Below are 15,958 nucleotides of genomic sequence, written 5' to 3' on the forward strand. Positions count from 1 at the left end.
CATGATCAATTCTCGCCTTTAATGACTTCTTAGTAGCCTTTCAGGACACCAGTGTCTTCTGATTTTCCCCCTGCTTCACTGTCCAGACATTTTGTTTCCTTTGCTAGATTGTTCTCATCTTCCTTGCCTCAAATGCTGCTGTGTACCAGGTCTCAATCCTCTGACCTCATCTTCTCTATTAGTAGTTCACTCCCTAAGTGATTTCATTCATTATCTTGGCTATAAATATTATGTACATGCTTTTGATCCCAAATTAGTCCCAGCCTTCCGTCTCCTGTCTTACATGACTTCACACTCAATTTGTGTGAAACCAAATTCTCGATCCCTCTTTCATATTTCTACTCCTATATTTCCCAAATTCAGTAAATGACATCCTCATTTTCACTCAGTTGCTCAGGACAAAAAAGCTAATTACCATACTTGACCTCTCTCTCTCTTTCACACCTCATATCCAGCAGCAGTTCTTGTCAAATTTACCTTCAGACATATCCTGAACGTGACGACTTTTTACCCTCCCAGCCTCTATCACTCTGGTCTAGTCCAGATCACCATCTTCTCTTGCCTGAACACCCACAGAAGCCTCCTACCTGGGCTCCTTTCATCCATTCTTGCGCCCTTGCCATTTCTTCTCCCCACAGCAGCTGAAGTGATCCTTTCCAAACCTAAAACTGATTTTCATGCTCTCCTGCTCAAAACTTCCCAATGGTTTCCCATCTTGCTCAGCCTAAAACCCAGAGCTCTGCCCTTGACTTCAAAACCCTAGACAATAGGGTCGTAAAAATCTCATTTCCTACCCCTCTTACCTTTGTTCATTCCTTTCCCAACACACTGGCTTCCTCACTCGTCTCCAAACATAGCAACCCCCTTTGTGCCTCTGAGCTTTTCTCCATAGTATGCTCCACACCAAGATCTTACCTCCGTGTGACTTTCTGCCGCTTCATTCTGGTGTGTGTTCACCTATTACCCTATTAGAGAGGTCTTCTCTGACACTCCTTGTCTTAGTAAATAACAGCTCCCTGGTCTCCAAACCTGTAACACCTACTTCCTCACCAGCTTAATTTTCCCTCCTTAGCACTTAACATTACTTAACATTACTAGAGTCTTCTACTCATTTACGTATGTTGGTTTCTTTATTTTTTAAGTTTCAATTTTATGACTTATCTCACTAAAGGGTTTGTTGAGAGTGACTGAATCCACACCCTGTTGGATAAATCTCAGTATAACATTAACTTAAGCGTAAATATAGTCAACAAACTATAAAGTGTATACCCTGGGATTCCAATTTAAGCTTCTACTACTCTTTCCTAAGAAGGTAATGATGACACTGGCCGGGAGACCCTGTCTGGGTCTAGTCTGTATTTTCTTCTTCTGCGTCAGGCCCATCCTTTTCTAGGCTTGTTCATTTGCCGTGCCCCACACTAGACCTCTTATCATTGATCTCTGTTTGAACCAACTGAAAGTTTGCATTGAGAGAGAACACTCTGTCAGTTGGTTTCTGTAGAGGTTTGCCTGTCCTTCGATAGGCCCTACCAGCTACTTTGTGTCTTCCTGCAGTTTGCTCACCATCCATGTACACTTGCTTTTTCTCTCCTCTTTCTCTCACTCATACACACTCATACACACATTTATACTCAAGGGCTCATTTTTATTTGTGCTACACTCTATTGTAAAGGTCTTTAAATACCCTTGGACAAAAAATAACTTCTAAAGTATAAAAGAATCCTTCCTACTTTTGTATATCTATCATCAAACATCACTGTGGGTGTACCAGCTCAGAATTTTATTGCATGGGTCTCTTCATGCCCACTATCATGTAGGCTAAACCTGAACTAAAACTGGGTCATTTTATATCTGATCAAGTGTGGGAGAGAATAAAAAATACCTTTATCTTCCAAGCCTGAAGAGGCTTGCCTTTTTCACTAAACCCATATTTTAAGAGAAGGTCATAACATATGTAATGTTAGTCACAGAGAGGAGCATAGTATTTGAGCAGAGACCCAAGTTCCCTACAATTAAATGCCTTCCTGACACCAGCCCCAACAAGGTCCCAGAAAAAGGCAGATGCAGGAGGACTAGGTCCTATAAAGAGACTCTCACTGTAACCAAAAATCATATGATTCTTAGACAGCCCTGGTCAAGCAGCTGCTCCTCAGGGCGGGGTGGGGGAGGGGGTGGGTCTTTACCCTGGACTAGAGGCCAGCCCAGTAGTCTCCTTCCCCCCTTTTCTTTTCTCACTTCCCCTTCCCACAGAGAGGAAGGGCACATCCAGAGAAGAGACCCCAGGAAGGAAGAGCATTGAATTCCAGAAGAGAAGGGCTCAATTAGAGTCATTAAATCTTACTTGGGAGTGGAACAAATAAAGAAAAATAGGATGGTGGGAGAGGGGGCAGAGAAAGGGTCATCAACATCCCCTAAGGGCCAAGATACAGTGGTTCTGTAGATAAAGTCAGATTTCAGGAAACTTAGGTGTAAAATATACTTTTCCTTACACAAATGTAGGCTGTCACTCATTGAGAGAAAATATTGCATGAAAAGGCAGAAAACACATCTGTCTGTCTGCCTTGAACATCCATTCCTCCTGAGTGGTTCCAAGCACCACACCCTAATTTTAGAAGCAAATAATTCCTGAAAAATGTTGGATAAAACAGGTAAGTCTTTGGAGAAATCAGCCAGACATGAGAATAGACAAATAATTCAAGCATCCAAAGTAATTCCAGGAGTTTTTAAAGTATTTTACTATATGGGCTTCCCTGATGGCTCAGTGGTTAAGAATCCGCCTGCCAATGCAGGAGACACAGGTTCAATCCTTGGTCCGGGAAGATCCCCTGGAGAAGGAAATGGCAACCCACTCTAGTATTCTTGCCTGGGAAAACCTATGGACAGAGGAGCCTAACAGGCTACAGTCCATGGGGTCACAAAGAGTCAGACACGACTTAGCGACTGAACAACAAATATGGTCATGTTATTTGGCTTTGTGCAAATTGTTCATTGACAATTAATCATTTTCTTTGGTTTGTTTGTTTTTCTTTTCAGCCCCACTGTGTTCTCCTTGCCTCAAAGGAAAATTCGGCACCTGTTAAACTTGGGGGCTTTGGGGTAGCTATTCAATTAGGGGAGTCTGGACTTGTAGCTGGAGGTAAGAATGCTTTTTTAAAAAATTTCCTTCAAAACCGCATCACTTTATAGGCTGGTGTAAAGTTTTCAAACTAAATATTAGTCTATCCTCAGTGTTTCAGACCATGTTCCACCCCACCCCAAAAAAAGTGCCATAATATAGTTTTGAATTTAATAATTCTATAATCATAATTAGAATTTTAGTCTCTTAAGAATAGACTCCATCTTTTTACTCTTTGTATCCTCAACATTTAACAGGGAAGAGACCCAACATACAGAGATTAAAACAGTACTGGAAGAAGGTGATATTTGAGGCAAAGAGACTTTTAAAGTTGAACTGGCCAAATGAAGTCAAATCTAAAGTGTGTGGATTCACTTCTTTCAGGTTATATCTGTGGCTGATTTTTAATTTCACACTGCTTTCCTCTTTCCACTTGTGAAAGAGTCACACTTAGGCCATCAGTCTGTGTGTTTGGGAAGAGCAAGCAGATATGAACACAGCCTAATTTTATTATTAGCCAAAGCAAACAACTAGAAAATTCCCATGCCAGAATAAAAAAGGAAGAAAAGTTAAAACAAACTTTCTTCACCAGTATGCAGAGGTGGATGCTAATTACAGATTCAAGTATTTGGTTTTATTTATTCCTTTCAGTAGATTCCAGCTCAGAATGCTGCCCTGTTTTTAGTTTTGTTCTTTAGTTTTGCAAATTGCTTAGTTCTCCATTCTACCAACTACCAGTCTTCTAGCCATTGCTTTCTATTTTCCATCTCCAAGTACTGCCAGCCTTCACAAAGAGGAAAAATATCAACAGAACCTTTTTAAACCTGTCATCTTTCAAGAATGCTTATATTAAATTCAAATACCTGAAAAATGATAAATATCAAAATAATAATCTTTTACACAGAATATTTCACTTCATTTCATTTACTGTTACTAAAACATCAAAGCAGTATTAACATAGGCCATCTTCTGAAAAATGAGCTATGAGTCATAGTTGTAGTCTTTAAATCATTATTTTACCACATTGCCCTCCAAAATTAAATTGTGTTTAGATTTTCTTCTAGTTTTGGGTTTTCTTCTAGTTAATCATTTCCAAGGATACAAGAAATTGCAAGTTGAGTATTGTTTTGAAAACTGATTATTTTTTCTTCTAATTCTAATGAACTAGTGAATTCAAAACCTATGAAAAGTTTGAAACTTATCATCTGTGATCAGAAGACTGACCACAGGGTCAGGGTAACAACATGCAATTTAACCATAGAATCACTGAATCAGAATTCGAAGAGGCCTTAACTTCTCCAGTCTTGTAAACTAAAGATTGAATTATCTCATAAAATTCCCTGCAAAAGACTGAGCTCTAGTTTAATTCCTCAGGTGGCAAAGAATTCACTGTGTCCCAGGACAGTTCATTCCATTTTTTAAAAGCTCCCTAACTATTGAAACATCCATCCTTGCATTAAACAGAAGTCTATCTTCCTGTAACTTCCACCCAGGAGTCCTACTTCTGGCTTTTGGAGCCACAGTGAGCAATTGTAATCGTTCCACACGATAGTCACTCAGATGCTTAAAAACTGCCATCATATCCGCCTTTTTATCCAAGTTAACTCACCTAGGTTGATTTAGCTGTCATTCCTCACATAAACTACTTCAGTCTCCTGACTGCACCAAGTACGGAGCCAAAACCGAGCACATCTCCAGGCACTTCCAACACATAGAAACTTGAAGCTATCACTGCTTTTGCTGTGGATCTTACATTCCTATTAGCCTCCCCAAATTGCATGAGCTTTTAGGACAACCCTGTTGTAACGCTGGTGGCTCATATTAATCTTGCAATCAACTACAAATCCCAAGTTGTTTTTAAACAAACATTGCTGTTTAACTCTCTCACATCCACTATTTGTACAGATCACCCCCGTGTTAAGACTACACAATTAAATAACAAATTCTGACAATTATATCCTCAAGGTTAATGGGATGATATGATATAAAATGAATTCCTTTTATATGCTGTTATATATATTGGCCATTTAGAGTGACTTTGTTTCTCTTGATTTCAATTTGCATCCTGTTAGCATTAAAGATGGTATGGACTTCATTTTACTATGTACCTTGACTGAAGGGGAAAAACAGATTCATGACTTATCCAGACATTTTTTACATGTTAATCTATTTTCCTAAAGTCCATGAATCTTTCCCATCAAGTTTGTATTTTTAAAGCTGATTTTTAACCCACAGTGTATCAGTTGTGCAAAATTTATTTTTCTCAGTCCTTATAGAGTTAAAATACTTTGTGGTGGTCAAAATACTGTCATTTCTTAAACATACCTTTGCTTGCATTACTACTTCAAGTATTACAGTGTCTTTAAAATGCAATCTAGATATGTAGATAAAGGATAAATGATTTCTCTTATGAAGTTTTCATGTTTAAGACACTTCTGAAAATGTATCAGCTCATTTGCTAATATCTAAAAGAAAGCTATTTTCCTGTTAGATTGGAATCTTTGATCACTGAGTCCTCCAAATCAAAAGTAATTCTGTCCATTATATGTCCTATATAATAAAAACCATTTACATATATTTACATGTTCCCTATCTGAAACTCAGCTGTTTGGAAAACTCACTTATCCAGAATATAACTAGGAACCTAGAAAATAAATTTAATAGCAGCAAGACATTTTCTGCCCTTAATACCTGTTCATGGTTCTCTCAAGTGAACATGTGAAGACACATTCTGAGGCTGACATGCTTCCATTTTTCAGAAAGTTCTGTGGATTGGCATTCCTTCATAGCTTCCACCTGCCTTTCCCTCTGGTTAGAATGCCTTTTGTCATTTTGTGTATCTAGTTAACGAAGTATTCTTAGAAGCAGGCTGATTTTCACCATCCCAAGTTAGGTAACCCTGTTCGTTCTCTCCCATATTCCCATAGCTGTCTGGCCTACATGCCTTCATGTAGCATTTCACGCGGGGATTTGTAATTATATCAAAGACTGAGCTTTGTGAGGGCAAAGGGGGACCATGGCTTATCCCTTGTATGTCCCCAGTGGCCCTAGACCACTGTGTCTAGGACCAAGCAGGCACTTGGGAAATTTTTACTAAGTCAAAGAATCTGGTTTCTAATGAGTTTACAGTTTATAGCAAATTTTATGCAACAAATGAGGAGAAGACAAGGCTAGAGTAAGCACAGTGAAAGAAAAGAAATGAAAGCCTGATCAAAAAAAAAAAAAAATATGTTGAGCAGATACCAAAAGTTGGAAAGCACAGCAGCCTTTTATACTGAAAAAATCAACCTTTATTCTCTGGGGCATGCAATGCATTTTTGGTTCTATACCAGATTTCTTTCATTGGTATCACAATAATAATTCTGAGTCATCAAGAAAAGGTTGAATTATGTGCAGCATCATATATAAAAGAAGTCAGGAAATTATAGAAAGAGAGCCATCCAAAATTCTTAAAGTAAAAAGGGGTGGGTGTGTAAAGATTCAAGTCCTAAAGTATAATGAATATGTACCTATTCAGAACAACTCCCCCTTCCCTGAGGTTCTGGGTAATAAGGTTTTATTATATTATCAAAAAAACTAACATTTAAATTTTTAAATGCACATCTGAAAGTGTCTCATATACAATGACATTTAATTTGGTTTGGTAATTTGGCTTCCCGTTCTTAGAATTCTGTGGTCAGCATCATAAAAATCAAGTGAAAAAAAAAAAAATCAAGTGACCACAAAGAAGGAAAAGTCAAGTGATCACAAACCAGGAAATTGGGGAGGTCAGTATATTTAAAGGGTAATTCCAGTCCTTTCACATTCTACCAATCTGCATGAAATAAATTTTTAAAAATCCACTCCTATAAAATCTTTCTCTTCCCTGGTGGCTCAGGTGGTAAAGAGTCCACCTGCAATGCAGGAAACCCAGGTTCAATCCCTGGGTCAGGAAGATGCCTTGGAGAAGGGAACGGCAACCCACTCCAGTGTTCTTGCCTGGAGAACTCCATTGACAGTGGAGCCTGGCGGGCTCACAGTCCATGGAGTCACCAAGAGTCAGACACGACTGAGTGACTAGCACACATGATGGTCTTTGCCCTTTTCATTTTTATGAGCAAATTCCTTAACCAAAAGACATGTATCTTCCTCAAGGATGAACACTGATTCTCCAATACCATGGTAGTCTTCAATCTAGATAAACGGAGAGAACCTCCCCCTGGTTGGCCAGAGCTGGCCATGGGGGCTCTTAACTAGTCCCAGATTGAGACCTGCATTTTGAGTTGCTTGTAAGAGTCAAGTTGCGTTTCCAAGCAGTATCCCAACCACCAGCAGGTACCTGGCTGGTGCCCTGGTATGAGTACTGTGATCTCTTACCCTGCTTCTCCCCACTTTTACCAGCTCCTGTCCATCAGACCAAGGCACATTTCCCCAAGGGCACTGCCCTGTCCCAGCTGTTCATGAAGTAGGAGGCTTAGTTCTCATCATTTCACACTTCTTTATGTTACTTGAGGAAACTAAATGGGGCAACATGAAAATAAAAATCTTTCCTTCTAACTGGTACAGAGTTTCCTCTGATCTACCATACATTTTAAATAAAAATATTTTCACTCTCTGAATGCTGAACATAATCTCCTCTGTTATGGGGGAAGGAGGGGACCCACAATTTTCAGCAAAGGAACATTCCCAGTACACAAGCTCGGACCTGTTCCCAACCATTTCCATCCTAACCAGGTTTGGCAGTCACCAACAAGACTTTATGATACAGGCTTTCTCTCTAGCTGGATTAGAAGATCTCTGAGGTCTTTTTCCAAACTCTGAACACCATTCTGAGCTCTCCATAAAATTTTGTGCAGTCTTCGAAATAAAAATGATCTTGGACTCAGGATGACGAGGTGGGGGGTGTAGGGAAGGGAGAAGAGGAGGGCACTGGGCCCGCCTAGAGCTAGAAGAGCTGTCAAATCTGGCAGGCAGTCCCCTCCCACAGGAATTTCCCTAGGATGCAAATCTTTTGTTCTACAGAAGAAAAGGGGGTGCTGCATTAAAGATGGCTACTGGTGTGCAAACAACTGCTTTCAGATTCCTTCCTGAAACCTAAGTTTGATAGGAAAAAAGAAAAACACTTTAAAGAAGATAGAAATCAAAGAGAATCAAATGGGAAGAGCCTCATGATTTTGCTTTGGTTTATGTCATATATTTGCTCTCATTCTCTTCCAATATTAATATTTGAAGGAAGCTAAAATCCTATTATAACAAAATATCGTTAACCACTGTTAATTGCTGCAATTAATTCCTAAAATCTACTGAACAGGATTTCGGATTCAGAGTCATATTCCAAGCAAAAGTTCTCAGCATTAGGTTTAATTTCAGAATTTGTTTGGCAGTCAAAAGTAATCTTTTTGTCCACAGATATTTTCTCACTTGTTCCCCCCTCTCCCTGCCACTGTCTCTGCTCTGTATTCTTTAGTAATTATTTTCAAACATGTGAAAACAATAAAATTTAAACAACTTCTTCATGATGTAAGAAATAGGTAAATATTTACCATGCACCTTGCAGAATTCAGTAGGAAGTAGCAGTGTTAGAAGACAGAGTACCTGTCTCTCCTGGGCTCAGTATTTTCAAGAGGTGATAAATAAGTTTTTTCTTTCTGCCTTTTTTTCCCTTGATTTTATAGAGGAGGGAAGAGGTGGTAATATTTACATCGTTGAAACTTGTCATTCACACTGTTATTTTCAGTTTTCAAATAGGGGGAAGCTCATTTTATGTAAACTTTTTTCCTTGATGTTGTCATTTTAAATATAGGGCGCGTTGGAACACCTCATTTTATGGCCCCAGAAGTTGTCAAGAGAGAGCCTTATGGAAAACCTGTAGATGTCTGGGGTTGTGGCGTGATCCTTTTTATCCTGCTAAGCGGTTGTTTGCCTTTTTATGGAACCAAGGAAAGATTGTTTGAAGGCATTATTAAAGGAAAATATAAGGTAATATATTATGAATGTTTTATTTTTCCATTGAGATTAAATTATTCTGAAAAAAAAAGTTTTAAGTTGTTGTCTCTCTTTGGATTGTTTATTGATGGTCAACATAGTTACCCAGTCAGAGAAAAGTTTTTTGCTTGCATCTTTGATCCACTAGCCTTGTTAGGCAACAAAGCTCTCAAGTAAATTTCAGAGTCGATCGCAGCCAAATTATCATCCAGATGACTGGCTTTAAAAAAAACCATTGCCTCATACCTCCCTTCTCATTCCCTCTGTGCTGCCTCCTGTCTGTCCCACGTATTTGGATTCTAACTCTGTGTTTAGTCCAGAAAACAGGGACCCGACTTGTCTTTGATACAATATAAAGACCGGAGACCCGACCCGATGGATGTTCCCCTTTTCCTCCACATTCTGGGCCCTCAGAGTCACAAAGCCACACGACAAGTCAAAATCTTTGACCACAAGTACATTCTAGTGAAACTGCCTGTTTGGCTAACTCAAATTCATAATAATTTGTTTGTGCCCCACTTATTTCAAATAAAATTCTAGTTCAGGGAAAGAATTTGGAATACTCCTTGGAATTTACTGTGAGAGAATGTGAGCTTTTATTTTACCCTGGGTAAGGTGTCTGTGACAGACTCGAGCCCAGATTTTAAAATATCCATTAGCTGTCTGGTGATTGAACCCATTTATTCAGGCTGAGCTGGAGCATAAACTTCTTTGGCCCTTCTTTGTGTAATTTGAGAAAAGGGCTTTATTTTTATTACTTCATTTCTAAAGTAAAATGGAAATTTCATCCAGGTAATTTTAGTAATTCTTTATCTTACTTTTAGATTTAGTGTCTATTAACCTTTATTTGTTTTTGCTCTAGCATGCATGTTATTTTATTGCATTTTATGTAGTCAGCCAGCACAGCTGAAAAATTTTCCATTTACCTTCCAGGATAAACTGAAATGCCAGTATCACAACTGCATTTCATAATGTAATTTAGAGCAATTTCGGTGTAATTTAAATATTTATATTCATCTCTGGCTACTGTGAACTGGAAACTACATGTACTGTTCCCAGACTTCTGATTAGTACATTATTACTTTCATTACTAAATAATTTAAGAAGCCATTACTGACGTCATGAGTGGCTATACCAAAAAGACCTGGGAGGCTCTTGGAAATCAGCCTGGGGTTGGTCTCACTACCCTAGCTTTTACACTGTATTGCCCCGTGCCACCTTGTATGGCTGATGGAATGCGATACTCTGTATGGGAAGCACAGAAGAGTATGTGTCTGGATATCAAATCAGGGCAGTTTATTTTGAGGAAGTTCTCCTTCCTCCCGTTATTATTAACACATGCACTTTCTATTCAACAAAATCACTGTTTTCATTTTCGGCCACGCCTGGTAACATAAAAACCAAACACATAGGTTTATATTCATATAACACTACACTCCAAAACTGTGAGGCCCCTAAAGTATTTTTTTCTCTGTTCCTCAGTAATGTTAGAATTTTATATGGGACTTGACAAAACTTAAGGGGAAAAAATAAATGAGGGTAAAGTAATTTCAGAGTTGTGGCCTTATTCTTTAAACCGCAACTGAAGCTTGTGGAAGGAAGTCAATGAGAATGGTTTGTACTTTTTTTCCTTGTGTACCATCGGCTTATATATAAAGGTACACAGGTTTGTCTTTATTTAGATGAAGATCTATGGGAAAACTCTGTTAACAGAGAAAGACGTTTTCCATATAGGTTTTTCTGCTTCTCTTAGAGTCAGTTGACCATTGGAAATAAAATCAATCCTTTCAAGGTAAGTAAAAGTCTCAGGAAACTGCTTGTAAGTAATCATCTCCCTTCAATGCCTGGAAATTGTGAGTGGCTATCAGGAATGCACGGTTATGGCTTTCTCGTTGAATTTTGCCAAGTGAAATCACAGATACTAACATGTGAAAATAAACACAGTAATTCTATCAGTGTAATAATAATACTAGCAATAATGATAGCTAACTCATACATACCACTTACTATGTTCCAGGAACTGTTCTAAGCACTTTACTTATATTAACTCTTTTCATCCTCACAGTGACTTATGACGTAGGTACCATATAATAAAATCTCCCACCTGCCTTCTTGAGCTATAAGCATTTGCTAATAATAGAATTCTTCCTTTGTATTTGTTCAGTTGCTAACTTCCTGGTTTCCAAGGCAATGTGCTTCATTCCAACAGCTTCTTGGTATTTGATTTTGTCTATTTTTAAAGCATTGAATAGTTATCTTTGTTTAGAAAAAAATTTGGACTAGTCAAATATGTCCAAAAGTTTAACTGTTTTAAAATGTTCTATTCTTAGTATTTCAGCATAATATAGTCAGATGGATGGTGGCAGCTATACTATAATTTCTGTACCTGGGGGTTTAAAGTTAATAACATATTACTTTTACTTGGCTAACCTCACCTCTCGCTTATACTCATGGCTTTCCTTACAAAGGCGCCAGGTTTTCAGTAGCTGAGTCTGAAGTACAGATCCATCTTTACTATGTGATGACTCTATTGGGCCTTTAAAAAAAATACTATGATTGTGTCAGCATTCATTTTTAAATTTTTACTACTGAAAATTTCCAACAAAATAGTAGAGGTAATAGTATAATGAACCCACAGTTTTAATATTTATCAACATCCAGCCAATATTGTTTTATCTATATTCTACATGCTACTGTATTATTTTGGAGCAGATCTCAAAAATATTTTACCACCCTGGTGGTTCTTAACAACAACAAAAATTAAAAATCCTTGATCTCTATGAGTATTTTCAAGAAAATTTTGATGACATATTTTAAATGTAATATATTTAAAATGTCAGAGTTTATAAACTACTACTAGTCTTAAATAATTTTAACTTTTTATTCTCGTTTACTAGCTTACTTGATCTTTTAAGGTCGATAGGAGAGAATACTTTAGCTAAAATATATGCTAACATTTAATTTCAATTAATTTTTTATAAAGGACAAAAATATATTTCCCAAAGTGTATAAAAGATACAATGTCACCTTATATCACTTGTTTCTGGATATCCAATTGGTGTCTACACAGCAGGAGTTCTCAGCTGCCTCGCTTTCATATTCAAATAATTAAGACTGCTTTATAGCCCTGTTTTGTTCTCCCTTATATATTCAAGGGCTTCCCTGATGGCTCAGATGATAAAGATATACTCGACCTCCTAAATTAATATCAGCTACTCTTTTCTGCCAAAGAGAAAACCCTGGATTGGGCTCCCTCATGAAAAGGACCAGGGAGTATACTTCTCAACCTCTGCTCACTTCAGAAATCTTACGACCACTTTCAGATGGTTTCTCAACACCTTTCCTGAGGACAGATCATTCAGACATGAAAGAGAACATCATCTCCAAGATGGAAAAGAGGAAGCAAGGCTGTCTAAGCCCCATCTAATCACTCGCCTCCCTATTTCAAACTTGTCAACCGATCACAGTTTCAATAGGATGACAGTATTTCAACAGTCTCACGGCATTCACTTTTAATTAAGGGATCTGACAAGAGAAGTGACTACCGCTTAGAATTCTGCCTGTTAAGACAAAGAAGATGGAACATTTTCCACTCTATCTACTAGAACAAAGCCTCACATTAGCCAGAGCAAAATGTCTGACGCTAAACCTTGGCCAGATTATAATGATTCGTGTGTACTACAAGCGGTGATTTTATTTGGCTTTAAAGTGTTACGGACTTTATTCTGCATCTTTCTCCCATAGAAAGTGACATGGGTCTCTGGCCGGTTAAAGCCATGGCATTGCTTAAAGGTTCTGGCAACGGACAGCTCCTACGTGCTCAGTCAGTCAGTTTCCTGATATTAAATAGGGAGTGAGACCCTGCTCCATCTCTTCCCGCCTGTCCCCACTTGCCTTCCCAACTCCAAACCCCAAGCATTCCTTTCCATTTCTTCTGGTTCCTGGTCTCAGACATACCCCTTTTCCCAGGAGTCTTCCAACTCTTTTCCTCAGAGATCCACAGCCTTGCTCACAAGTCCTGTGTCTTAGGAACAACTCATAATTTATTTTTTTGTTTGGCTTTAGGCGACTTACCTTGTAGCTTAGTTGTCTCATCTCTAAAAGAGGAAAAAAAGTCACTTCACTAAGAATAATATACAAGTAAATTGGGTTTTTTGTAAGGCCTATAGTAATATATTTTTTCCTAAATGCTGAAAATGACATACAGTGACCAAAGTATCCTATTAATAAAAGCTGCTTGTGTGGCTTCACGGTTATTGCTAATTCCCAGTTTTAAAAACAAAATATTAAAAACACTTCTTTAAAATGTTTAAATTTTATTTTAGTCCTTTCTAGATCAAAGTATTCTCATCTCCTTAGAGTCTAGATGCTAGACTTTTTATTTTACCTGAGATAGAGCCTGGAATCGTGAACATTCTGTTCTTTAATTATTAAAAATGTTATTATATATCTAATCAGAATATGTATAAAGAATATTTACTGATGCAAATTCTCATGTGTTGAACAACAGGAAATGCATGACCTCAGTCGTCTTCTTCCTTAGAAAGCAAGTCTTTAGAATCCGATTTCTCTACTTTGCTACCTGAATCTTATTCGCATTGAAAGAATGTAGGGATATTAACAGTGAACATTAACGTCTCACTGAACCTGTGTAATTTTCCTTTCCCCCTCTTCAGATGAATCCAAGGCAGTGGAGCCATATCTCTGAAAGTGCCAAAGACCTCGTACGCCGAATGCTGATGCTGGATCCCGCCGAGAGGATCACCGTTTATGAAGCACTGAATCACCCATGGCTTAAGGTATGTGAGCTCACAGGTGGCCATCTGCACTTGGTTTGGACAGTCCAGTGACAAGGATGCATTACTCTGTAAGGTGCCCCTTTCCACCCTTTTTTTTCCTGAGCATTTTTCATTAGTTTTGTTCACCTTATTTACTGTTTCTGTGCATTCTCTGTAAACATCTAAGAGGATGTACCATTTGAGTGACATTCAGCTTCATTACAAGAGGGTACTAAAGAGGATTAAGGCAAAATCCATCCCAGAGGAAGGCTTGTTTGTTCTCTACCAACACATCTTCCAAGGATGCACAACATGAACAACAGAAGGAGCACTTAGTATGTGATATTTACAAAGCGATTATCATTGCTTTGGTTGTGACTGTATACTTTATAGCATTATTTTTATTTCAGTAGATCCTAGATACAGATTTATTTTCTTAAGAAAAAGATTTTTTAATTTTATTATTTATGGCTGTGCTGGGTGCTTCCCTGGTGGCTCAGACGGTAAGGCATCTTCCTACAATGCAGGAGACCTGGGTTCAATCTCTGGGTTGGGAAGATCCCCTGGATAATGAAATGACAACCACTCCAGTACTCTTGCCTGGAAAATCCCACGGATGGAGAAGCCTGGTAGGCTACAGTCCATGGGCTCGCAAAGAGTCAGACACGACTGAGCGACTTCACTTTCACTTGGCTCTCCATTGCTACATGCTGGCTTTCTCTAGTTGCAGCAAGAGGGGACTACTCTCTAATGTGGTGTGCAGGCTTCTCGTCACAGGGACGTCTTATGTTGTGGAGCAGGAGCTCCACGGTGTGTGGGCTTCAGTAGTTGTGGCTCACAGGCTCTAGAAAAAGCAGATTTTAAAAGTTCTTTTTATATCCCAACCTGCCAATGAAGTATCACTATTAAAGAAAATTATAACTTGGGACTTCAGTGAGATAGTACTATTTGATGAAGACATTACAGTGTTCAACAGTTCCAGGAAATTCTCACTTTACAAGTGAAAAAGCTAAGCCTCAGGTTAAAGATCTTGCCCCAAGTCACAAAAGTTGTTGATGTTGGAACCAGGATTCAGCCTACTACACCCTTCCCCTTGTACTCAGGATCCTATCCCTATCCTATGCCCTTCCCTGCATCAGCACCTTCCTATCTCTGTGGGATCTAACAAGCTACCATTTATTTTCATTATACACACACATGTTCTCCTAACCCTACAATCCGCTCCAGCCTCTGCCCCTATTCTCTACTCCCCTTGACAGCGAAACTCCTAGAAAGTGTTATTTCTACTCACTTTCCTCAGTTTCTCCCATCACTTTCTCTTGAACCCACCCTAGTCAGGGTTGCAATCCTACCAGCTCCACTAAAATAGCTCTCGTCAAGTCGTCAAAGCACCAGTGAACTTCACGTTGCTGAGTCTAGTGGTCAGATCTCATGATTCTCCCTCTTGGCATATCAGCATTTGGACATCCATACTTCTGGAACTCTGTCCTCCCTTGGTTTCAGGGCACCTCTCTCCCTGGTTTCCCTTCTTCCTCTGTGGCAGCCCCTTCCAGATCCTGCTGATTCCTCCTCACCTCCCTGCACCATCTTCACAATGGAGTGCTACAGCCCGTTGCTCTTCCGCTTCCTGTCTACACTCAGACCCTTGGAAAGTGAGAGTGAAAGTTGTTCAGTCGTGTCTGACTCTTTGTGACCCCATGGACTATACAGTCCATGGAATTCTCCAGGCCAGAATACTGGAGTGGGTAGCCATTCCCTTCTCCAGGGGATCTTCCCAACCCAGGGACCAAACCGAGGTCTCCTGCACTGCAGGTGGATTCTTTACCAGCTGAGCCACCAGGGAAGCCCCAGATCCTTGAAGACCTCATCTATTAATAGTTTTAATGGGTTCTAATGCTATCTGTACAAACTGAGTTTATACCTTTAGGCTAGACCTGTCCCCTGAAGTATTATTAATTTAGTTGACCATTTTCACTCCCTCATACCTCTCTGACTTCACCCCTTCCTACTCTCCTCTTCTCACTTTGTTCCCTCATGCCGGCCTCCTCGCTGCTCCTCAGACAGCAGGCCCACACTTGCCTCAGCGCCTGTGTTAGTCGTG

The 15,958-nt window shown here is 39.1% G+C and overlaps 1 protein-coding gene across 14 annotated transcripts in view; it reads left to right on the forward strand.

Moving 5' to 3' along the window:
• The window catches only part of CASK (calcium/calmodulin dependent serine protein kinase), a 372,938-nt gene that overhangs the window by 237,161 nt on the left and 119,819 nt on the right, over positions 1-15,958 (forward strand). For all 14 annotated transcript variants that reach the window (XM_070785242.1, XM_070785243.1, XM_070785248.1 and 11 more), the window contains exons 6-8: positions 3,034-3,136; positions 8,898-9,073; positions 13,756-13,878. In XM_070785242.1, coding sequence (XP_070641343.1) covers positions 3,034-3,136; positions 8,898-9,073; positions 13,756-13,878 — 402 coding nt within the window. The remainder of the gene's footprint in view (positions 1-3,033; positions 3,137-8,897; positions 9,074-13,755; positions 13,879-15,958) is intronic.

Source organism: Bos indicus, chromosome X (genome assembly GCF_029378745.1).
Source record: "Bos indicus isolate NIAB-ARS_2022 breed Sahiwal x Tharparkar chromosome X, NIAB-ARS_B.indTharparkar_mat_pri_1.0, whole genome shotgun sequence".
Lineage (NCBI taxonomy): Eukaryota > Metazoa > Chordata > Mammalia > Artiodactyla > Bovidae > Bos > Bos indicus.